The sequence below is a fragment of the Sebastes fasciatus genome, chromosome 1 (assembly GCF_043250625.1).
Source record: "Sebastes fasciatus isolate fSebFas1 chromosome 1, fSebFas1.pri, whole genome shotgun sequence".
NCBI classification, from domain to species: Eukaryota; Metazoa; Chordata; class Actinopteri; order Perciformes; family Sebastidae; genus Sebastes; species Sebastes fasciatus.
In genome coordinates, this window is record NC_133795.1 from 17,695,992 (window position 1) to 17,722,338 (window position 26,347).

The following is a 26,347-nucleotide window of genomic DNA, read 5'->3' on the forward strand; positions in this document are numbered from 1 at the left end:
GTCAAGCAGAGAGAGAAAAAGATCTTCTTGCTCCTGTTCAACATAATGGTGGATATTAGCTTATCACACATACAGTATATCATATATTACAGATATAATATATCAAATGATGCATTTGAGGTCATTTAGAAACGGTGTCTTTCTTACATAATTTGTCCAGCAGAGAACAAGTTTTATTTATCACCTGTAAAATGTCCAGCTTCGTACATATCCATGATATCTTACGAAAAAGTTATTCCTCCTTTTTGTTCATTTTTCTACGAATGCTCAGCAACACGTGTCAATTTCTGCTTGTTACATGTAAGTATACAGTCTTTTCAAAATAAACTTCCCTCTTCACAGGAAGCAACTTCCTCAGGTTTAGGCAACAAAACTACTTTGTTAGGTTTAGGAAAAGATCCTGGTTTGACTTCAAATAATTCCGGAAGTGGCGTTACTTAAGTACGGAAGTTACGTGATAAATAAATCAACGACTTCTGTTTTTACACAGGACATGAACGCCGGTCTCCTGGGCTAATATCCGGGTTTTTTTTAACCCACCCATCCATCCCAACCTCTTCCCTATGCAGCGTTTGTCGCTCTTTTTTCCTGGTTCACGATTACATGAATTACACACAAATTGATTTTGTGGGATATACACAAATTAAAGTACATTACCCTTCATAGGTATAGCTATAAACAGTGTATGAGACCAGCCTGACATATCACATGTTTATGTTATGGGCTTATGTATGCAAATGAATATCAACCAATACCTCATACTTTGGGCTGGGCAGAAATTAATACTTTAATACTTTATCATCTTTCAATGCAATCGTATTGTGATGAAATCATATTTTGAGATATCATGATACACAATTAAGTCTTAACAAGTGTATGTTTAATTCACAACATTAAGCATGTGTTTACTGCGACTGAAAAGTGACACCGAGGGGTCTGTTAAAGCGTTAGTATGCGACGAGTTGGGATGAGAACGTGTTGGCCTTTCGCGTATTCATGCCTTTGCGTTGGCTATCGTAGTTCTCCTACATGCTTGGTGTATGGGAGAAGTTTCATTTGGTTGCAATCTGCAACCTCACCGCTAGATGCCGCCAGATCCTACACACTGCTCCTTTAAGACACTGCATGTTGTACCATATATTGCATGTCTGCAATATAGTAATGAAGCATCATCTCTTATGTTGGCAGTCTAAAATTTCATTAGAAAATGCCCTAACATATCGCCACTCATTGTTCATCCTCGGACCATGGGAGAAGTCTAGTTCTAAAATATCTCACCTAACAGTCTGTGGGTGACATTTAGTGCTGTGATTAAACTATGAGATTGGTGGCTGTCGTGCCTACAGAGGTGTGATCAGTCTGCATGGACAGATGCCCTCACCACACGTCTGTTGCACTTTCAGCTTTTAATCCTGGCACCACAACCTTTGTCCAAAGGCAAAAAAATGAAAAGCAGCCCTAGAGGAGACTTGCGCTGACACACACACACACACACCGGGTCGGCAAACTGATTTAATTAATAGTGATACCCACAGGGGTGTCGTGCAGCTTTGAGGGCGCGGAGATTATTGCCTTCCCATGATGTTAATTATTAATCTCATTATATTGCACGTGGAAAGAGATAGGGGGGGGGAGATGTCTCAACATACAAATTTAGATGCTCGACCGTTGTGTGTGTGAAGCTGCTTTGTGCAGGAGTAGAGAGGAAAGGGTCCAGCTCAACCTCTCCAAGCGCACATCCCTCCTGATGCGCGCATCGCTGTGCCATCCGGGACTGACCTCACACCCTCCTCCCGTGCCGTGTCACAACTTGTTACCGGATCCCCAAATAAAATGATCCACCGCTGGAGATGAGCGGTCTCCAAAGAATTTAATATTCCGTACCCTACCCCCCTCCTGACCGCTTGAACAAATAGGGAGCGACTCTTTAACGCGTTTCCACATCCGATCCAACAGCTTAGAACAAACTAGAACAAAGCGGCTGAATGAAATCTTTTTTTTCCATCAGGCTCTAAATTGCTCTTCATGTTCATGTTGCGATGAGACAGACTATCTCCGGGACTGGAGCAACGCACGCCTTTGTTCAAGTGTCCAAACATTCTGAGAGTTATTGGCTCATCTGCAAGCAGGATCATTTCTGAACATATTGACAGATTTTGCATATAGCTCGAGTAACAGGTAGAATTTAAACTTTGTGAAGGCTGAAGCTCCTAATCTGGCATCTTATCAAGCTCATAAACGTCACTTTTTGTTTTTTATAGATTGTTCCTTTAAATTTACATTTCTTCACAGTTGATGCTCCAGAAAGTGAAACGCCTTTTTTCCCCCTCACCAGAACAATCAAGTGGGCGTCAGTTGTTTAGGAGATGTGACTTTTGAACCGCTGTCAGCAGCTGGATCAGACCTCCATCAGGTATCCGGGCAAAAGCTCGTCGTTGTGGTTTTTTTCTTTTTTTGTTTTTCTTCTTTCAGCACCACGGACAGCTCCTGGCGCGCGGCTCAGCTGCACGCGGTTCAAACTTCAGGCACACTCGCCTCCTCCATTCATTCATCCATCCATCCAGCTCCACTGGAGTTCACATCCACGCTGTTTTCAGTCTGAAGAAACTGCTGCAAAGGATATGCGTTGGCTTCGCACGATCCATTCATCGCACGGCAGAGCTGCAAACTGAGGAACCTTGCAGGTAAGACATGTTGTGCGTGTGTGTGTGTTTCTCATTTGGATTCCTGAAGGTGCATTTTTCTGAACTTTCTACGAGCTGGTTTGTGGAGAAGTGAATCTAGTGCATTCAGGTTTTGAATTTGCTGAAGAGTTGACCTCACCTTTTACCTCTGCAGTTCACATCCTTAAAGTGATATTCGTGCAAAAGACAAAGGAGATGGAGGAATAAATTGGTGCGTAATTTGTTGTGCGTAATTGCCATTTTCTGGCAATATTATTCTTGTTGTATTGACATTATTTGCTATTGTTTACCGTATAGTGAATACATTTACCTGCTTTCTTGTTTACCACTACATCTCTGGCTATACAGCCATGTCTCTACTCGCTGCACAACACAACCCTCCACATGTGCGAGGCTGCTGACAAACTACTAAACAGACGCTGCTGCTGCTGCTGCTGCAACACAACAACCAGCACATCTCCGATCTCGCACATCTGGCAAATCACTTTGCATGATGAAAAAAGTGCTAAACATTATTTGAAAGTCAAAAACTTGAGAATTAGTTTGTGTGCCACAGGGTGTTGCAGGGAGATGAGGAGATGATCTGCACAAACACGGTTCGTCGTTTGGTTTGGTTTCTATTGTCGGTGTCATTTCTTTATAGTTTGAGGATGCTCGGAATATGGATAATGATCTTTTTAATTATTTATTTTTTTCATCTCGAAATATAATAATAATCCAAATTGATAGAACCACACATCAGTGCAGATTCATCATCCTGTTGTAAATTAGCATGGAAACAATGAGATGCAAATGGAGTGATTTCTGTGTAATTCTTCGATTATGATATCACCAGGAGTTTAAAAATACATTTTTAAACCCACTAGGAATATAAATGAACGCCCCAAGGCGCACATATTTCGAGGCTGTGTCGTTATAGTGCTGGACAAAGTCATTAGGGGAAGCAAAATGTTCTGTGGATGCTTCCTGCAGTCCCAGGGGGCATCTGTGCTGCATGTTCAGCAGATAAGACACAATAGAAACCCCCTCAGAATGCAGTGTAATCACTTCATCCAACATACAGATTCACACAGAAACAAAGTCTTTAAAATGATCATTAGTATATGAGTTTATGATTCGTTTTACATTATAGGATTAAGCATTTTATACTGTAAATCCTCCTTCTATACGACTGAGAATCTGAAATGATATGCAGCGCTCAGCTGAAGATGTTGATTACAGTAAATTATTCAGGCTATGCCTGACTGAGGAAGACTATTGCTCCACTGTCATCACCATGAATCCAGGAACAAAAAAAAAGTAACAGGAGGATGTGGAGCTGTCTGACTTGTGTGCTCCCTCTGCAGCTCAATCCTGAATGTGGTCCGCCTCACCTGTTACTTTTGGCTAGATGCTATAAGGGGACTCATATGCGGACAGGGAACCTTGTTAAACCTGCAGTAAGCAGAATGTTTATGGCATCATTGGGCAAAAATTCCAAATTAACCTTTCAGCATATTGTAATTTAAGTGTTCTGAAAGGAAACTAGACTTCTGCACCTCCTCATGGCTCTGTTTTAAGGCTTTAAGGAATCTAGCCCGTGACAGGAGATTTTGACCAATCACAGGTCATTTCAGAGAGAGAGAGAGTTCTTATTGGCTGTTCATTCAACGGAGGCAGCTGTCAATCACTCTTGAACTCCGATTAAACGGTCAAACTAGGCAGCGCTGATCAAATATGAATCAATATTCGGTTACTGTAATGCCTATTTCTCCCCTCAAATGTTTTCAGGAACATCTTGTAGTGTACTGTTTAGCTGTAAAACGAGAAAGTTTGCTCCGGCTGGTGGGCGGTGCTTGGTATTTCCTCAACTGATCTCAACATGGCGGACGAGTCACAAACTTTCTAATTTTACAGCCAAACGGTACACTACAAGATGTTTCTGAAAATAAGTACAGTAAGAGAATATTGATACATATTTGATCAGCGCTGCCTAGTTTGACAGTTTGATCGGAGTTCGCGAGTGATTGACAGCTGCTCAGAGACGGCAGACTCCAGCTCGGTTCTGTGAAATCTTTCAGATGTCATTAGGAGCACCGGAGGACACAGAGGCACATGATTTTTTTCAGATTCCTGTCTCATGCACTACTGTCAGGATACACTGACCGTTTCTACCCACTGATGCTTTAATTACTTTGGGTGCTGGACGACCAGAGCTGGGCAGCAGCACGTTAAGAGTTTTGGAACAAACAATGCAAAAATGACTCATTAGTTGAAGAGAGAAACCGAAGCAGGAATGGCTTTTTCTCAGCTTTGTTTAACAGCTTAACTTGAATGCATGATCTTTCTAGTACAAGCAACGCAAGTCTGTTATTACAGCAAATCGTTTTTTAAAGCGGCTGAGTGTGGGTTGTATTAGCTACCAGCTACCAGTGATTAAATTCCTGTGTGATGAATCACTCGGGTCCGATCAAAAAGGACAGCTTAATAGCTTACTCCTCCTTATGGTCATGTACTTACTCACACACACACATGTGCAAGTGAAGTCCATCGGTTGGAAGTTGGATGTCTGCCAGTGTCATATCACATAAAGCCAGGTCTATACTTTACACCTGGTGCCCGTAACATCTGTTAAATGAAATATTTAATGTCCCTCCGCACCACTGTACATGTAGTTCTTTATGTTCTGATTTGTATTCTGCGAGGTGATAGTACAACTGCACTAGTGTTAATAAGACACTGCCGTGTGGCTGTTATGTGAAAGACAAAAGCAAAGTGACAATGAAAGACAAGAAGTGACAAAAATAGTGCTGGCCCTAATTTTAGATGCACAGAATGAATGGAAATGTTTTCAGTGTGTATGTTTTAAGAATTTTCTTCCTATAAATTTAATTTCCGATCAAACATATGCACTCAATGAGTCTGTATAGTCCACTCACAATTCATTGCAGATGCAATCCTCATAAAATCATGCTTAAATCACACATTAAACCAATAAAAAACACAAACAATCACTAGATTCCTACTCAAGTAGAAAGATTTAAGCATGGACCTACTCAAGTGAAAGCACAGAGAAGCTTTCAATTAATTAATGATGTTCTTATGACTCTCATATTAATATTAGCTGCTGCACTGACTGCAAATGACTCATTTTACATTGTTATGTGTGAGAGGTTTTTAGGTGAGTCAGGTCAGCTGCATCAGTAATCTCAATTGTGAGTAATGATGAACTCTTGTTGGTATATTCTGCTTGCAACTCCTACTGACTTCACTGATACTAACGGGATTAGTGGCACTCGAAAGGATCAAAATTACTCAGGACAATGAACAGATTAACCGGATGTGTGGTTTCCACCTCTGTCCAAGAAATGTCCATGTTTTAAACATCTGAGCTCTAACTGTCCAGAGGAATATGCCATACATAGAGGATGTTTTGGGCATAAAGATATAGGCTACATTATCTTTGTGCCTCAGATATCCTGGTGCCCCATCCTAGATAGATTTATGACATGTGCATACCTAAGTCAGTGGAGGCCAAGCCCTCTTTACTTCTCATGCTGCTATGTGTTAAAGGTTGTGGCAGCTGATCTGCTGTTGATGAAAGGATTCAAACTGTTCCCAAACCCTTTTGATTTAACTTGTGATACCATAATATAAAGCAATATCTTCTTGTAACCCCTTGTTGTCTGTAACTTGTGAGGAGCCCGTTTGTAGTGATTTCCCCAGTGATCTGTAAAATATCACAAGAAAAGAAGCAAATATGATAGAAAAGTCTGAAATGTATTTTTTTCTTAAAGGTCCAGTGTGTAACATTTCGAGGGATCTATTGGCAGAAATGGAATATAATATGAACAACTATGTTTTTCGTTAGTGTATAATCACCTGATAATGAGAATCGTTGTGTTTTCGTTAGTTTAGAATGAGCCGTTTATATCTACATAGGGAACGGGTCCTCTTCACAGAGTCTGCCATGTTTCAACAGTAACCCAGAACGACAAACCAAACTCTGTTAACTTTAACAGCTTAGGCCGGAGCGAAGACGTTACTTGCTCCCGTCACTGCCGCTCTCTCTCTCTCTCTTGCTTCACCACTCACTTCCCATGTACACACACACACTCACGCACTGGCTTTGCTCCGAATGGCTCTAGAGAGGGCCATTCGCGTTTTTGCGTCGGCCACCGTAGCTCTCCAACACGCTTGGCACACGGGAGAGGCTTCAGTTGGTTGCAATCTCCTCACCTCACCGCTAGATACCGCCAGATCGTACACACTGGACCTTTAAAGGAACCATGTGTAACATTTCAGGGATCTATTAGCAGAAATGGAATACAATATTCATAACAATGTTTTCATTAGTGTATAATCACCTGAAACTAAGAATTGTTGTGTTTTCGTTAGCTTAGAATGAGCCCTTCATATCTACAAAGGGAGCGGGTCCTCTTCACAGAGTCCGCCATGTTGCTCCACCATGTTTCTACAGTAGCCCAGAACGGACAAACCAAACACTGGCTCTAGAGAGACTTTCATGTTTTTACGTTACCTGAAGGCCACTGTAGTTGTCCAACACGCTTGTGAAACTGCGGTAACGTGAGCCGCAGAGTGCAAAACCGTGGTACTGCTAACCGCCATCTCTCTTCCGTTGCTCCTAAAGTAGAGTTATTATGGTACGGACGGCCTCTGAAGCGAGGTGGACGGCGTTACCACGGTTTTGCACTCGGCGGCTCACGTTACTGCAGTCTTAGAAAGGGAGGAGTGAGCGGATGGATACTCAGTTGGTTGCAATCTGCAACTACGCCACTAGATGCCGCCAAATCCTACACACTGTGCCTTTAATTTCTATCTTGGAAGTCTTCTCTCAACCTACTAGATTCATCCGGTGACCCCTGAGGGGTCCCGAACCCCGATGGGAACCTCTGCATTAAAGTATTAAACCTCAAGCTCCTCGTTTTCTATCAGCATTCTGGTGACAAGTGGTCATTGCTGTTGGGTTTTAGCTTTGCATTTCTCAAGTTTGAGTTACTGTTTGTAATTGTTCATGTCAGGCTGATATAGATTGACCAACCATATGATTATGCTGTTAGAAACATTAAAACGGACACACACAGTCATGATAAAGCAAGCCAGCTGAGTGTTAAACTCTTAATAAACAATTTATGCATAATCATTCAATGTTTTAGAGAAACACTTTGGATTTCCTGGGGCTTTAAGTATACACCTGTGTGCTTTTTGTTTGCAAGAGCCTCTCAGTCAAATCAACAGAAATGTTGAGTCACAAGTTCCCAAATTTATGTCAGTGTTACTAGAGAGCTGAATAAAAAGGAGATAATAAGGATGAAAGGGAAAACAAAGGCTCTCTGAAATAAAGGTGGAAATACCACAGTGTAATCTCGCGTTGTGGTATTCCCCCAAACATATCACGACTCAGTCTAAATGCAATGAAACTTTCATTTTGCTAAGGCAAGAACTAATTTAAGAGAAATTGAAGCTCCTATTTAAAAACAATCCTTCCTGTTCTTGGATATTGTTTTTTTAAGTTATATAAATGATGCGGTTTAAAAACAGAAAAACTAAATGTAAGCTCTCATCTTGATAACTTCAATTCCCTCTCTAATGCTTATTGTCAGTCCAGGAAGAGCTCTTCTAATGATTTCCAAAAAAAAATCCTAGTGTTTCATGCCACTTTCTTTTAACGGTGTGGTGGTGTGATAATGAATAATGCAAAGATACAATAAAAACCTTTGAAACAAAGCACCATATACATCCATCACCATGTTCCGGCCAATCACAGGCCTGGCAGTAATGATCTCCGAGAGACAAAGAGTGAGGATGAATGTTTGATGAGGGAGGCAGAATGGGGCTCCTGGGAGGTGAAGGGACTGTCGAACACTTGCAGGGGATTCCCCCTTTACAGGTGGAGGGAGAAGATGAGATGGATGAGGGGGATGTTAACGTAAAAGCACACATAGAATGATGTGGATTGTTTGTTTTCCCTTTACTGACTGTCTATCTCCACTCATTGTGTGACAGTAAACCTTTCCAGTGATGCAGCGAACCTCCGAATTGATTCCCGTCTTCTTAATTGCTGCTTCTCAAAAATGACGTGAAATTTCCTCTTCCTCTTTAATTGCTGCTTGTATAAATGACCTTATCAGAAAAAGGTCAGTAGTTGTATTTTTGGGAGACATTTCATTGTTTTTACTGATGTAACTTCAGTGGATATCATTGATCCAGTCAATCTTCCTTGCAACATTAATTGAACTGGATTCAAAACACTTGTGCTGTTCGGAGATAATCCGTGTAAGATTTCCTGCAAATATCTCATCTGCCATCACTATATTCTATAGATCATGTTATCTTATCGAATACAACAGCCCACCAATGTGCTACTTCTTTAATAGTGTTTGCTACGGTTTAAATGAGTCTTTATTCCACTGAGGTTGAGTGAGAAAACTTCTAAAAGATCCTTTTCTAATAGGCTAGGTGAAATTGCAACAAACAGGGAGAGCCTCAAATGACCTAAAAGACACTGTGATGGCCAGATTAAAGAAACAAAAGCTTGAATTCCTCTATCAGTTGTGACTAAACACAATACAATACAGATGTGACGATGTCTAAAGAGAATGTTCGTTACTCAGGATTAATTGGTAAATTGATTGAAATGAAATCTATTGTTTAAAACTGGAATTATTCTTCTGCGAAAAAAACACTCATACTTCTTTGCAAAGTGCAAACTACACAAAGAAGGGTGTTATGTGTAACTATAGGTCACTGAGGCCCGTAGAGGAGCACGTGCAAACATCTCCTAAATCTCAAAAACGCGTCATACAGACATGCGCAGCACCAAGCACACTGTTTGGTTAATCCAACTCCTGTTGGGAGGTAGGGTCAAAACAGAACAGAAAAAAAGTTAAAAGGTGTACACAAGTTTTACGGACAAGTCCAGTCTTCAAATATGAGGATTTTCTGCTTTTCTCTAATCACTAGTTTCTCTCGCTTTGCATGTCCTAGTTTGATAAAAAGTGTGGTCAATATGAAACATATCTTTAAAGGATAAGGCTGGAGGTATATCCATATTTTTCTTAGTATCAACACATCTCATAAAAAGACTAAATATGTGTTAGTAGTCTCCGACTTCTCTTCCCTGTCTGTGACTCTCAGCTCCGAGCCCATTCATTCCTAACGAAAGGACAAATCAAACACTGACTCCAGAGTCTTCCGCGTTTTTACGTTACCTGAAGGTCACCATAGTTCTCCAACACGCTTGTGAAATGGCGCTAATGTGAGCTGCAGAGTGCAAAACCGTGGTACCGCCACCCGCCATCTGTTCCGTTGCTCCTAAAGTAGAGTTACTATGGTAAGGATGTCCTCTGAGTGAGGTATCAAACATGAGTCAATTGTGCACACATTGATGGGGACTATTTCTAGCTGTGGATTAATATACTGTGTGCACCTTCTGGTGCTCTAGTGAGTATTTACAGCAACCAGACAGTGTATGTCAATAGTTCATGGTAATGAGCAAATATCTGTCACCAAGTGCAACTGTGTGGCTTGTAACAATATAACAGAGGAATAAACTATTTTAGGCATAACAGTAATTGTATGTAGGATGAATTCATTGTTGGTTTTGTTGTTGGATTTGTTGACAGTATGAAAAACACAGAATATGCTCAGCCTTATCCTTTAATATGTATCAAGAAATTCAATCACGTATCCAATATTCAACAGCAATCTATCACAGACTTTCATTTGTCACAGGTGCTTCCAGGAGCTTCCTGCATTGTTTGTGCTCAGTATATGTGTAAGTGTGTGTGCACTCTTGAGCCTTCTTTCCCATTAGCAGACCATTTTCAGTCTTCCCCCACCCAGGACCATTCTCTTTGTCAGCTGGAAATGTGATTTTAGGGAAGCCTGACTTCCATTACCTGATCTTCCTCTTAGCCAGCCTCCAAGTCATTCCACTGGGATCTCCAACCTGCTCATCCAGGCCCAGGGCTGCATATACACTAGATGACCTCCACTCTTCAACACTTGCTATCGCCTGGGGGGATATTACCATATTAATGCTGCACTCCACTCCTGGGGCAAATGAGTGTCATAAAAAAATCAGCCTAGATAGCATCTTTCTCAAAACCCCACCCTTCTCCCTCTTTTCTCTGCTGCCCACACGCCTCTTTTTGCTTTTTCCTCCTGCCCTCTCACATCTGCTATCTCTTTTTTGGGTATTTTTTTCATCCACTCCTCCCATTCCTTCACACAGTCTGGTTTGAAGTGTGTAAGAGGCTGGCAGGCTTTACACTCTTGAATTAAAAAGGCCATCTGGTGAAGAGGGAAACAGCGATGGCTGCATAGGAGGAGAGAGGAAAAATGAGAGGCATAGTCTTTCTTTGAAGTTAACGTGTAGACAGAATCCTGGGTGGGATATTACATCTAAAGTGTAAATATTGCTCGCAGCATCTGTCATTTATACATGTATTGCATACACAGTATTTTACGCAGTACGCTGATCGAGTATATGAGTAATTCTCAACAGCTAATGTTATGTCAAGAATCTTCTTGGGTTTGAGAAAACCCACAGCCATGAAATATTATAACCATTTATATGCCTGCTAGACACATTTTATACATTTATTAATGAATAGTCCGACAATTTGGGAGATACCCTTATTTGTGTTCTTGTGTTTTGTTTAATCGACACAAAAACAGAAGCAGATGGACGATAATTATCATATTTGTACAATAATTTTGCCCTCTGTAGGATGTACGATCAATAATGCCAAAGGTGCTACAATGTATGATAATTTGACCGTTTAGTGACGCTTACAATTAGTTGGTTTTAGTCTGCGCTGTCTCATTATAATTAGTTTCCAGATGAATCTGTGTTTACGCATCTCTTCTCACTTGACCTCTTTCCAGCCAATCATGGTTGGTGTAGGCTATGATGTTGCTGAACATGACTCGCGAGCACGGCTGTCGTTCTCTCTCCCTCCTGTCTTGTACATTTTATTTTGTAATAGTAGGCTGTTACATAATTGTCAGACTGATGGACTTATGGACACATACCCCCTTCCATGCATTATAGCTACATAAAAAAAACAAAAAAACAGACATGGGTAGATTTGTAGACACGTGCATGTTTTGTAAAAGTACACCTTTACGTCTATTTGTTTTCATGGTTGTGACTCGTGTATGATATTTTCCTCAATATACAATCATTTTAAGCCTCTGGTACAATAGTTTGACATTTCCCATCTGGCAATGCTGAACCGTAGTGTAAAAACAACGCGCTGTAGTTTCACTGGACTATTTCTTGTCCGGGACCACGACTCCAGGAAGGGACTGAAATATCCCGGTCATTGATGTGAAAAAAAAACAGGGTTTATTTCACAACAATGACCTGCTAGCTGTACATTATTCCGCTTATTACATGGCTACTTACTCGAGAAATCAATAATTTGACATAAAAAACAATCCGCCAGAGTCTGACATCAGAACTGCGTCCATAGCAACGGTCTGTTATAAAGAAATAACAGACCGTAGAACGCCGTGATTGACCAATCAGAATTGAGTATTCAACAAAGCCGTGTAATAAGAGGGTGATATTAATCTTCTCATCTGACTCTTGGCAAACAATGTGTATTGCTTTAGGTGTGATTTTCAAATGAAGTGTCTAAAAGTAAGGATACACTTGTAGCCTACACATTAATTGTTTTGGCCTGACAAAACTTAAGAAGCATTCTTCATAAATATTGCAGCAAATTGAGGAGATATGGAGATTATTCCTGTTCGTGACTTTGCTGTGACATTATTATATTGAAGGTTTTCCTAAAGGACTGTGTAGCTATGCTTTCATAATAGGTTGGATATTGGTGTGTGGTGAACAAAGAAACAGAGAGAGAAACAGAGTCCACTGGTGAGATGGAGGCCTCCTGTGGGAATGCAGGATCGGGAAGGAGACTGACAATGTGTCAGCCAGAAATCCTTTTGTCACCATTCTCTCTTGAGGCTGTGTGCTTAAGTGCTTTACCAGTGTTATTGCCGACACTTTTTTTCTCTGCAGAACTATATTCAAAATAAGCACATTTAATCAGCTTACAGCCCAGACTTGTTGTTTTGTTCGCCATTATGGCTTGTGCGGCAATGTTTCACACGCCGCAGAGTTAAAGCACAACCAGAACACACTCACGAAACATTACGACGTTCGTGTCGTACACATGTATTCCTTCGCTTGTCTGCAGTCGTCTTTGTATGCGAGGGAAGTAGTACTGACTTGGCCCATATGCGCAGGCTGTTGCAATGGACCTTCACTTGTTGACAAGCTGCTGAGCTGAGGGAGCAAATGGGAACGTCTGATATCAGCACACTTATTTTGTGTGGAGGAAAAAGGACATTTTAAGTTTCACTGGCGGTTCATCAAATGTAATGCAACATGTCACATCTTATTTCTTATTAAAAGACTGCAGTGTTTGCACCAGATGCACCTCTAAGGCAGCTATTGTTTTTATGAAACCACTACAGTAAGAATAGTGATGGATCAAAGATAAGATATTAAAGTAACACATTAGAAAGAGATGCTTGTTTGATGTATCATTCAGTTTTTGTTACGTTTGAGATGTGTTTAAAATACAGAACACGAAAAAAAGAAAGAGCTCTGTCTGGAGTCGGATCAGTTTGGTCAGTTCACAGTGCAGGTTTCCCAGTTCTCCCACAGGACCACGCACCATGCATGGTCAGACTGGCCCACTTGTCCTGGTCTGTCTTCCACTTCCTCTTCACCCTCTCCATCTACTTGCAAGTTTCCATGGAAACAACAGGGAGAGGGAGAGAGAGAGAAAGACAAGAGAGAAACAGAGAAAAAGCCCAAAGTACTGTATATGTGGTCTGCAGTCTGTCTCCTGTTGAGAGCTATATGTCGTTTTAATAGATAGGTATGTCATCTCTTTGGAACAGAAAGAAAGAAATATGAGTATTAATATCTGCCTGCTCTGGTTTCATAATCTCTCATCAACATGGTTAATTACTGCTTGTCAGCCTACTTGACTTGTTGAAACTGTGGATATGAGACAGATCATTCTGGCTCAATATAATTTTCTCCGATAAACTTCTCCCACACTCGACACTCTGCCTAATTAAGCCGCTGGGACTTGTGGGGACTGACACCAGGACTGAACAATAACCGAGCGTCTCTTCTGTTGAAAATCCATACATGAACCGCATCAGCATGCAGTGTCACATTAAATCGAGACGAGGCTCCACACAGTATTGATGCCATATTTATGACAAATTGGAGTAGCTGGAAAAAGCCCATTTTATTTATTATACTGACTTATTATTTTACTATTTCAGGCAAAGGACTTTTATAGAAGGAAAACATAAATAAACCACTTTGTGCCCAAAGGCTATAGTTAGTATGATAAGAAGAAAGGCCACAACATTTGTTCTGATTAGTCAAGAGTCTTGAAATTTGGTATGGACATACTTTGGGCAAGTCAAAGTCGGGATTTTTGAAACATGACGAAAAACGCTGTTGATGTATTTATTAAATCTTTTCCATATAGAATATTTATTTTTACACTGCTTATGTGTGCATATCTTTGATATTTAACTTGTTATGAGTTCATAGATACCAACTAATTGATTGTTCTCCTTGTAGTCTCTGAGTTACAGCCATTTTCTTATCATACTATATCTAGTCTTTGGGCACATGTGACTACTGTTTTTGTTTTCCTAAAATATAATGGATTTATTGCAAAAACAGTAGTCTCATGTGCCCAATTATTAGACATAGTTTGATAAGAAAAACTCACTTATCAGCCAAACGGTTTGATCGATTTTGAACATTTCATTATGTTTGAGCTTAGGCAGGCCCAGAGAACATACCACCAAAGGAAATTAAAAATTTCTGTCGCTGGCACAAATGGGTTATTAAAAACAGTTATACCATTTGGGGTTTTATGTGGGCTCAAAGTAATCTAATTTAAAGCAACAGTAGGCTGATTGGAGCAAATATGATTAAAAACAAGTTATTTTTTATGAAATGGTCACTCCATCCTGACAGTATCCTGACAGGTAATCTGAAAAAAATCATGTTCCTCTGTGTCCTCCGGTGTTCACAGACCGAAGGAAAACAACCAATCAGAGCCGAGCTGGAGCCTGCCTGCCTGCCGATTACTTTAAGCTCACATAAAACCCCAAATGATATAATTGTTTTTAATAACCCATTTGTGCCCGCAACTGAAACTTTTAATTTCCTTTGGTGGAAGTGGCCAGCACAAATGTAATGACATTTTCAAAATTAATCAAACCATTTGGCTGAAAAGTAAGTTTTTCTTATCATACTATCTTTAGTAATTGGGCACATGGGACTACTGTTTTTGCAATAAATCCATTATAATTTAGAAAAAAAAACAGTAGTCTCATGTGCCCAAAGACTAGATATAGTGTGATAAACACAAATGGTTTATTAAAAACAGTTATACCATTTGGGATTTTATGTGGGCTTAAAGTAATCTAATTTAAAGCAGCAGTGGGTAGAATTGGAGCAAATATGATTAAAAACAAGTTATTTTTTATATAATGGTCACTCTATCCTGACAGTAGTGTATGAGACAGGTAATCTGAAAAAAATCATGTGCCTCTGTGTCCTCCGGTGCTCCTAATGGCATCTGCAAGATTTCACAGACCGGAGGAAAACAACCAATCAGAGTCGAGCTGGAGCCTAGCGTCTCTGAGCAGCTGTCAATCACTGGCAAACTCAGATCAAACGGTCAAACTAGGCAGCGCTGATCAAATATGAATCAATATTCTGTTACTGTAATGACTATTTCTCGCCTCGAATGTTTTCAGAAACATCTTGTAGTGTACTGTTTAGCTGCAAAATGAGAAAGTTTGTGACCCGGCAACCATGTTGAGATCAGTTGAGGAAATACCAAGCAGCGCCCACCAGCCGGAGCAAACTTTCTCATCTTACAGCTTGACAGTACACTACAAGATGTGTCTGAAATTTTTTCAGGGAATAAAAGCTTACAGTAACAGAATATTAATTCATATTTGATCAGCGCTGCCTAGTTTGACCGACAGCTGCCTCCGTTGAATGAACAGCCAATAGGAACGCTCTCTCTCTGAAATGACCTGTGATTGGCCAAAGTCTCCCGTCACGGGCCAGATTTTTTAAAGCATGAAAACAGAGCCATGAGGAGGTGCAGAAGTCTAGTTATCTCTCAGAACACTTGAATTACAATATGCTGAAAGGTTATAATGGAATTTTTGCCCAATGATGCCAAAAACGTTCTGCCTTCTGCTGGTTTAAAGGAATAGTTTGACATATTCCTTCAACAGATTGCCAGTATAGCAGAATAGATTCACTGTTCATCAATGTACAATCTGTACAAACTGTGTTTTGCAGTTACTTGACAGCACAGACATTGCGCTTATTTTTTCTTTCTTCTTGCTCCAGGGAATCAATTTAGTAGCTGACCCTAACCTCTGACCTGGCAGGTCAATTGTGTATTAGTTTAAATGAGCACAAACAGTGAATGCCTTTATTATCAAAGCACAGGGCCTAACTTGCCGTGTTTTTCCAACAAATCCCTAATGAGCCGTTTGTCTCCGTATGAGTCACATTTGTTTTACTAACTTGTTTTGTTTTTAACTGAGAATGAGAAATGCTCACATTATTTTGCATCTCGCCTTGTATTGAATATAAATAATGTTCCACATTATAGTAGAGACAGCAAAACAAATGTTTATGCAGCTCCAGATAAACTCACACTAATGCAATCTGTTATAATTTGTATGCTTGAAAAAGATTTCAATACTTTATCTCCTTTTCTCTGCGTGTGGATTTTTTGCTTTTGTTGTGCATAAATCGTGTTTTTTTAAGACTGTGTAAGTAGCTAATGTGATTTGACAAACAATCCTTGGGGGACATGATTTGTTATCTCTGCAGACTTTCGGTGTACAGAAGCATGTGCACATGTGATTATAAAAGAGTTGTACAATCATCTGCCTTAGAAGGGAAGTAACTGGAGGTCAGGCAGACAATGAAACAGGACGATGGAAGGGGGTTTCAAAATAAAACACACGTACACTCTAAATGAAACCCTCTCAGAATGATGGCTTGTCCGTGTGCTGCTTGAAAACATGAGAAAACCATTTGGAGGATGTTTTCAGTCGTCCTCAGTGAACTCTGCTCTGATGGTGAACTCTGTCCTCAAGACTCATCTTGTTGATTGGTTTACGCCTGTTGTGTTGTATATCATGTGTGGTGTCTACTAATAATGACCCATCTTTATTTTTTTTCTCCGTCCCGCATGTCACATCCATCCATCATCAATAAGCATCATAAGGATAGAAATATTTACTCACTTGTGCAGATGATGTCAAATATTTCCATGGGACGAGTCGGTCCCTGGCAGACGGACACGATGTGCGTGAGACAAAGACATCATTGTACTGCAGCTCAAAGGCTGTGACTGATTTTCTCTCTGTTTGATCTGCAGGCTGTAATCTACAAAAAAACGCTGAAGAAGAGAAGGATGAAGAGGATGGGGCTGATGCTGTAAATGGCCTCTGCCAGAATAAAAACACTGGTGCTTTGAGATCTGGTGCTGCTGCGCCTCACTGTTCTTTTCTTCAGTCATCAAACGCCGACCAGACGCCGATCCAGAAACCACAGGCGGGCCGGTGACCTTGTTTTGCCCAGGGATATGTCATTGGTGAGATCCCCTGTGTTGGGGGTGCGCCCTGTGCCCCGACCCCTATCGCTGTCCCACCTCAGCCTGCTGTGCTTCTGTGTGTCTCTCTTCGCCCAGGCTCCCCACGGTTTGCCTGTGGTGGGTTATAACACTGACTCCAAGAGGGAGATCACGCTGGAAGGAGATTTGATGATCGGCGGCCTTTTCCCTGTGCACCAGAAGGGCGAGGGAGCGGAGGACTGTGGGAAGATCAATGCTCAGAGAGGGATCCAGAGACTGGAGGCCATGCTGCTGGCACTGGATGAAATCAACAAGGACGAGCGCTTCCTGCCTGGGATCAGACTGGGAGCTCATATACTGGACACATGCTCTAAGGACACCTACGCTCTGGAGCAGTCTCTGGAGTTTGTCAGGGCCTCCCTCACCAAAGTGGATGACAGTGAGTACACGTGCCCCGACGGCTCCTACGCCATCCACGATGACGTCCCTCTCGCTATCTCCGGGGTCATCGGAGGCTCCTACAGCGATGTCTCCATTCAGGTAATGAAAACACACCAACTGATTGGGTGGGCTGTAGAGATGTCGCGGTGAGGATATTTTCCCACTGATAATAAACTTGTTACCGATTACACCGGACGTTTTACAAGAAAAGATGGCGCTCAATATATGTAGAGCGCTTACTTTGATCTTTAACGTCGGGTGGCTGTGTGTCTGGCATCTCCGGTCTGCAGGTTTCTACCTGGAGCTGCTGTGAACACCAGCTGTGACCGCTCCGTCCTCCACACAGCGATTGCCTCATTAACGTTATCGTTCCCTTATAGCATTGAATTTAAATCCCAAATATTGCCAAATAGGTGCTTTTGCTTTTCGCTTTCACACCAAATCCTCTGCCATCGTCTTGTCTGTCGACTCTCGCTCGTCCCATGTGTGATATATGACACCTGCTACTTTGTACTGAGACTCCATACGGAGCAGACACTTTCCCTTTCAGTTTGTAGTGTCCGTCGTCCAACTATGTATTGATACCATGGCGCTGATACACGAAAATGAACTAAATGGGTTTTATTTCTATATAAAAAAAAAAAAAAAAACGGAGATGGGGGCAGTGGGCAAGGAATCGATGTGTGCCCAACCTCCGTGAGTAATACCGACTACCGTGGCAAGCCTAATGTGCTTTCTACATTGTATCTGCAACATTTTCAATTTGCTGTTGAAGATCATCTTAGTTTAATGGCATGAAATGAGTTGGTAAAAAGCTACTTTCATTTAATCGGACAGCGCAATTACAAAAGGTGTATTTAACCATCAGCAGCCACTGTGGCCTTGAGAGAGAGAGAGACAGACAGAGAGATGAGGGAGTACAAGCAAGAGTGAGAGTGTGATGGATGGTAATATAACTGTCCATTTAGACTTAAGTACCATGTGCAATTACCTCTTGCGAGATGTTAACACAGGGACTTAATGAGTATCGGTTCCGCAAGGAGGATCTGTTTACCTGTGCGCCCATATGCTTGGCTGATCTAATTTAGAAGATCTCTTTCTATTTCCTGGTAATTCACACTTCGGCAGCAATCCTGTCAGAGGCAGACATGCTACAGATGTTGTGCCCGGGACGGTCTGACAGGATGACTAGTGACGGCATGATTACTCTCAGCAGCAGTGCTCCTTTCGGCTCACTCAAGCTGATGCGATGAAAGCTCTGCTAATTGGGTCTCCAAATCTTCTGCTGCGACACGGCTGCCACATCAGTGTAATTTCAAGTCATTGTGAAAAGAGATGTGTGTGTCACGTGGAACTGGGATTGGTAAATACCCACAAATATACATGCCTTAAAGCATTAACTTAAACTCGTCATCCCGGCTCAGTCAGTCAGAGGACGGCGTCTGCTGTCTCGGATGGAGAGTATGGTTCACCTCACTCGAGACGTGCAGCCTCGTGTTCCAGATATCTGCTTGTTTGAAGACAGGAACACACTTCTGCCCATCCAGAAATAATAATTGGCTTCAGATCGTTGATAAACCATAGATAGAGTAGGAACCCCTGCCAGTGGCAGTCTGCTGTTAGCAGCTTTCCCCAGTGGGAGCTTCAGGACAATAGACTGGCGGTGGCATCCTTCCATACTTTTTACTCATGATTTGTAGAGAACAGTGGCCAGCAGTAGACATGTCAGCACTGATACACCAACATTAAATGAATCACAGTGAATAGCTGCTTCAGTGTCTATGTGCTGCCATAAATGTTTTCTCAAGTGGGCACTTGAAAACCCAGTCCATTTTTTGTAGACATGTCTGAAGCAGTGTGTTGAAATAAATTGAACCCTCTATTTTAGAGGGTTGGTAAAGATTTTAGAAATGTTTTTTTGTTATATTTGTTGAAATTCCATCCTGACAGCAATCAATAAATCAAATGCAATGACAAAAAAATACCTGCCTGTCTGTCTGTGCGCTATCTGCTTGTGGACCTAGTGCTTGGAGCTTGTGCTGCTAGCTACTTTCATTGGAATAGAGTTGACAAACACTGGGCTGTGTTTTTTTTCAGCTGGATCATTTAAAAAAATCTAGTGTACTCTTGCTAGTTTCTCAAGATCGCCCATCCTGCCTTTAAATGCCACCATTGTGCTTATTTAAAGCAGCAGTGGGTAGAAATGGAGCAAAGATGATTAAAAAAAGTTATTTTTATAAATAGGATGTCAGGATATATATCACTATATCCTGACAGTAGTGCACGAGACAGGTAATCTGAAAAAAATCATGTTCCTCCGTGTCCTCCGGTGCTCCTAACGGCATCTGCAAGATTTCACAGACCGAAGGAAAACAACCAATCAGAGCCGAGCTGAAGCCTGCCTGCCGATTACTTTAAGCCCCCATAAAACCCCAAATGATGTAACTGTTTTTAATAACCCATTGGTGCCCGCAACTAACATTTTTAATTTCCTTTGGTGGAAGTGGCCGGCACAAATGTTACGAAATTTAATCAAAACTGATCAAACCATTTGGCTGAAAAGTGAGTTTTTCTTATCGTACTATGTCTAGTAATTGGGCACATGGGACTACTGTTTTCGCAATAAATCCATTATATTCTAGAAAAAAAAATAGCAGTCCCATGTGCCCAAAGACTAGATATAGTATGATAAGAAAATGGCTGTAACTCAGAAACTACAACTACACTAGTTTGACCGTTTGAGTGGAATTTGCGAGTGATTGACAGCTGCCGTTGAATGAACAGCCAACAGGAGCGCTCTCTCTCTGAAATGACCTGTGATTAGATTTTTTTAAAGCCTGAAAACAGAAACATGAGGAGTTGCAGAAGTCCAGTTTTCTCTCAGAACACTTGAATTACAATATGCTGAACTGCCTATTGCAGGTTTAAGTATGTCAGGTTTAATTTTCCCCGATCGTACTGGAACTCTGCACACATCTCTGATTTCTGTAGTTCTAAAACAAATGTCTCGGTCCCCCTGCTGACAAAACAAAATGCCAAACGTACAGTACAGTGCAATGATACATTACACAGGTAGAGAGCTCCTGGGAAATGACGTCAGAGGAGGAGGATTCAGAGCACCTATATTGGGATTCCTGGTGAAAAGGACAGTGTGCAAATAAAGGATTTGATAAACGAGCTGTAATTTTAGTGAAACCCTGCATCTGGCGCTCCTTAGAGAGCGCCCTTGTCTTGTGGTAATTTATGGATGTACTATTACAAGCCTGAGGTCTGAGGTCTGCCCTAGCTTCTCACTGAATCTTCCTCATCAGTAGAAGAGCACCACAGGACACAGTTCCCTTTCTCACCATGAATAATCCTCTATATTGTAATACTGTACGGTCATGAGGTATAGCTCTTTCTCTTGGCCGGTTGGTGAGAAACTACACTCCTGGTCTCTAGAACTGTAATTTCTAATACCTTTTTATCACTTTCTAGCTTTTTTAAATTTCCTTACAACTTATTTAATCTTCCTGATGTTTTACAGATTTGCTGTGTGAGATGTGCTTGTTGAAAACAAGACAAGGTGTATCTGTATTTTCGGGGGCAATGCTATTACACAAAGATATGCGTTTGGGGCACGTGTTGCATTTCTCTGTTACCGCTGGTTGTTGCTCAGCAGATACCATCTCCACATAGTGTTTCTGTCCTTTGTAGCTGCCTGGTTTGTGCATAATCTATAGCCAGTCAGACCTTTGAGTGAACCAGACTGGCCGTGTGAAAGGTCGCCATGCTTGCCCTTCTGTGTGAAAGGCAGGCGGCTGAGTCAGACGCGTGTATTTCACCTCAAAGGCGAGGTAGTTACAGGACAACTAACGATGTTACTTTAAAACCTTTTATTGCCATGGCGACATGGTGGAGAACATGGTGCACTGACAGGTGGTAAGGACGCTGAGTGCTGTTTAAATCTGTCACAATGAAGGAGCGTGTTGCTGTGCTGCTGGTGTTGTGGTGGTGTGACAATCGCAGATATGGGGGCGGATCTGGCTGCAGGCCTAGCCATGCTGGCGTTAACATGGGCACAGATTGAGTTAAGTGTGGAGGCGAAGTTCTGTGACGCTCTCGCAAGCTAGGTCCTGTCTTCCCCATCTGCGGTTGCTGCTGGACTGTCTGGTGGTTTGGCAGAGGCGTGCCGGCACACAGAGGATGTAGAGGGATCATGTTTCACAGAAACACTGAGACAGTGACAGGCAGATATGATCATGGGGGGGGAAAGAGACGGAGTGAGTCATCACGAACCATTTGACAATCAAAGCCTGTATCTTAAACACTCACAGGGAAGTCTGTGATGCCATCTGGACAGTTTGAACGAATCTACTTGTTGAAATGTTCATGTGATTCAAGTGTTTTAGCCTTGAACGCATTCTTCCCTGTGGTCTATATCTAAACAGCAGGTTATCAGTGCAAAGAGAGTAATGACCTTGTGATGACGTGTTCAGTACGTCCGGCATCTTTATTCATGTGTGGAGAGCTGCAGCACCAACAAGATGCGTGTTTACCTACAGTACAAGATATTCAGTAGTGTTGTTGCATACTGAGAGCAAGCTTTAATCATAAACAATCCTCAAAACCACCTGATTTGACAGTTATCAGGCCATTAAATAGGCGTTATCAGACCCTATAAAGCACGATTGATATGCCTACTTCGTTGTAAAAGTTAAAGCGAAACTTAAAAACCACGTTCCAACATGTGAAACTGAATGAAACGTTACATTTTCAACACAAACAAAACAACTTCTTTAGGTTTAAGCAAGAAAACTACAACTTTTTTAGGTTTAGGCGACAAAAACACTTGTTAAGTTTAGTGAAAAACATTGTGTTTTGGATTAAAATGACTACGTTTCAAAAGTGAAAGCGAAACTTAACACTTGTGATCACAAAGACAACTACATGTTGTCGGTATGTAAACCCCGGCTGCATGGGTGAAAACCTTATGTTTTGTGTACATTATCAACCCGGTCTCACGGGAAAGCTTATAAATACCACGATATTACACGGACATTTACGCCTGTCATGAGCACACATTTTTACCTTTTCGCGTGTCATTTGTACGCCGCTTTTTGCGTGTCATTTTTATGCCACACAAATGTCCGCAATTAGGTTTAGGAAACAAAAAAAACACTTGGTTAGGGTAAGGGAAAACGTCATGGTTAGGCTTAAAAAACACGTAAGAAAACAACGTAACTACGGAAAACATGTCACAAACGTCAATAAACACTCATCACTAACATAACTTTAAAAAAAAAAAAAAAACAGTGGTCAACAATGGTCTCGAACACGGGTCTCCTTTTAGAAGTACAGTGTTTGTTGGACCCGCCCACCATAAGTGGTCTTTCTTGCTCATTATACTACATAACTAACTCTTACTGTAATATTTATATGCGGATGCATTTACATTGCAGTCAGTACAGGATACTCGGCGTACAAATGACACGCCAAAATCAAAAAAGGAATACTTATTGCACGCTAAACGCCTTGCGCATTATCGTCACATTTATACGCCTTTTCGTGCAAATGGGCTGATGCTTCAGCGACTGATTTCCGCTTCTGCTCATGTCATACGGTCGCTAGAGGTCGCTGTCATGTTGTTTTATACCTTCTTTCGGTTATCCATGATGTCAATAGATGATAAAACCTACTAGTAGGTGCAGTAGGCCCCTACTGACCTACATCTATGGTGCTTATAGCGACTGATAACACCTATTCAATGGCCTGATCAGTTTAATCAGCTGAAACACTGTCAGCCTGCATCAAGTATGAACTTTTCTGGATAAAGCTGCTTTATAGAGGGAACATAAGCCTTATTACTCCTCATTGTCCTAAAGGTGTGTGTTAATCAGAGATGTATTATATTCCACAATTACAGTCCAGGAACATCTAGCCTCGGGCCGGCTTCTGATTAATACATGGAGGGGGACTCCACTTTTGTTGCCCCCGACAGCAGTCTGTGCTGCTAAATATGACTCACTGGTTAAAGAGCTCCCCTCAGGAGAAACATCATAATCACCAGGGCGCATTAGAAGAGCAACACCTCTGGAATGACAAAAACTCAAACGCTCACTAAAGAACTATTCTCAGGCATGAAACACAGACAGAGGAAATTTCTGGAACCAGTCTGAAATCAATGTAAAACAACCTACTGTGATCTTTCAGCACAAAATGTGCAGTCTGGAACTGAAACCTCTTGTTCCAAAGCTCTTATTGCGTAATGGTGCATTTGAATTAATTGCAATATTTCTATATAGCAATGCGGTCATTTTTTACTGATAAATGAGACAGGAAAAGACTCGCACAAAGATGCATGCTGGAATTTAAAGATATAGATTCTGGTATGAGCACGCTTGACATTTGCAGACTGTGTGAGCAGAATAATAAGGTAAATTTATGAGCTTTCAACGAGCTCAAGAATCTCATTTTTTATCCCCCCACAAACAACCCTATTTATAGAGTTGTCTTCATCTGCAGGTAGACAGTGCCAATCTCTGGAACACATATGAGTCATACAAAGGATTTAAACATGGATACACACATGACAGAATCCATGCCAGAGAGAACAATACTGATGAAACGGATCAGTAAAGCCATGCAGTGAAAATGCATTATTCATGGGTAAAAAGTAAAGAACGTGCTCCCGAAATGGTAAATAATTCACATGATTGGATTATTCAGTGGTTTGGCAGTTAACCGGCTATTTGTGCAGTTGAAATGCATCTAATGAACACCGTGCAAATATCAGATATGAATGACAGCGTGGCGTAAAGTCAGCTGAACCCCAATTTGGTTTGGATTTTTAGTTTACCTAAAACTTAACAGGTTATTAATAAGTTTATTGATTGAATCTAATCTAAAGACTGAACAGGTTTCCTGCCGGATCGCACTGTCTGACAAAGAGGCGACAATGCACACAGAGTCACAGAGGAAAGAAATGAAATGAATGGAAGCCGGTGCATGTCAAAGCTGAGTTACTGACATTGTAAATGAATGGAAGTGCAGCCATAGCTTAACATATGGTACAGTCTGAATGGTTGCATGACTCTGGGGGCTTTGAAAGACTACTGCAGCATAAAGGAGATTCATATTATCCAGCAGCATGAGGGGGCAGGACCTGATCAAAAAACATCCTTGCTCTAGGTATCCAACCGTTCACATTTCCACCCTGTTGAAGCTGTTGCCAAGCAACTAAATCATAAGATATAAACTCATAATGATCCAGTGCATACTAGTATACACTATGCATGTCCGCCGCTCATGTATGTGTTTGCATTTGTGTTTCAGGGTGCTGCAGCGGCCCGTATACGTGTGATACTGAGTGGAGCTAAGGACTGCTGCTCAGGGAATACAGTGTTATTGCTGTAGAAGCACACTGAGACAGTCTTCTGGGAAGAGCAGATGGGCTTTTCATGTAGAAAAAAACATGACATCTCGACAAAGTAGGGCTGATATTTCCAGGACCAGGACACTCTCTTAGTCTCTTATTGTCTGTCCTCCTGTATCTCTAGCTCTATTTGATTATTGGCCCAACTCTTCTCATATTCATTATTTCTTTCTTTCTCTTTTTAATGCTTCTCACCAATTCAACAGTATGTTAAACAGTAAGAAATAAGGCTAAAATAAATACAGCACATGAAATGTGATGGGGATGTGCTGCATCTGTAAAGCATATTTTAAAGAAAGAAGCTGCATTCCTATTTAATTTTTAATCAACTACACCACATTCTACACGTTTCTATAAACTACAACACTACGTTGGTAATTTTTTTTGAGATATACATATTTTTATGATGTGTAAATAGCTCCTATGTTGTGTTATACAACTGTATTTTGACATTTCACATGGGCAGTCTGAATAATTCCAGTTCCTGGTGTTGGCTGGTGCCTTTGGGGTATCTGTATAAAAACAGTATACGACAGCTGAAAAGAACATCCTGTTACTCGGTGCCTCTGTGTCAAATGCAGCTACTAGATCCTGTGTGCTCTCATTGCTTGAAAGGAAACCACTTTCACAGTAATCTGCTCAGTAACAGACCCTCCAGGGCAAAGCCACACTGGGCCGCTTCTTAATTTTCTTAATTAAATAAGGTGCCGTCTGATGCAGGATGATCCCTATAGCTGAATGTGGGAGACTGTAAGCCACATTGTGTGGCTAATGGGAACTGTTTAATATATACTTGCAGTTTAGTCTTATGAAAGAATCAAAAAATGAATGTGCATTGCAAGCAACTCCTACTGGGCGGAACAACATTTTTGTGAATCTGTCAGTGTTCAGCCTTTAGCTTAATTCTATATTTGTAACCTTCCTCTTGTCCTCCCTTCTGCATATAAAAATGAGAAAGGCCGAAAAAGACTGAACATTTGCTTCTTTTTAGTAGCCTACTTTAAACATTAGAGGACCAATGCAACAACATTTCAGGGGATCTATTGGCAGAAATGGAATATAATATTCATAACTATGTTTTCATTAGTGTATAATTACCTGAAACTAAGAATCGTTGTGTTTTCATTAGCTTAGAA

The 26,347-nt window shown here is 41.2% G+C and overlaps 1 protein-coding gene across 1 annotated transcript in view; it reads left to right on the plus strand.

The window, feature by feature from the left end:
* Window positions 1-1,642: 1,642 nt before the first annotated feature.
* Window positions 1,643-26,347, plus strand: part of grm2a (glutamate receptor, metabotropic 2a) — a 41,637-nt gene continuing 16,932 nt past the window's right edge. The window contains exons 1-2 of the mRNA XM_074634354.1: window positions 1,643-2,684; window positions 17,162-17,896. Of these exons, the coding sequence (XP_074490455.1) occupies window positions 17,369-17,896 (528 nt within the window). The 5' untranslated portion in view covers window positions 1,643-2,684; window positions 17,162-17,368. The remainder of the gene's footprint in view (window positions 2,685-17,161; window positions 17,897-26,347) is intronic.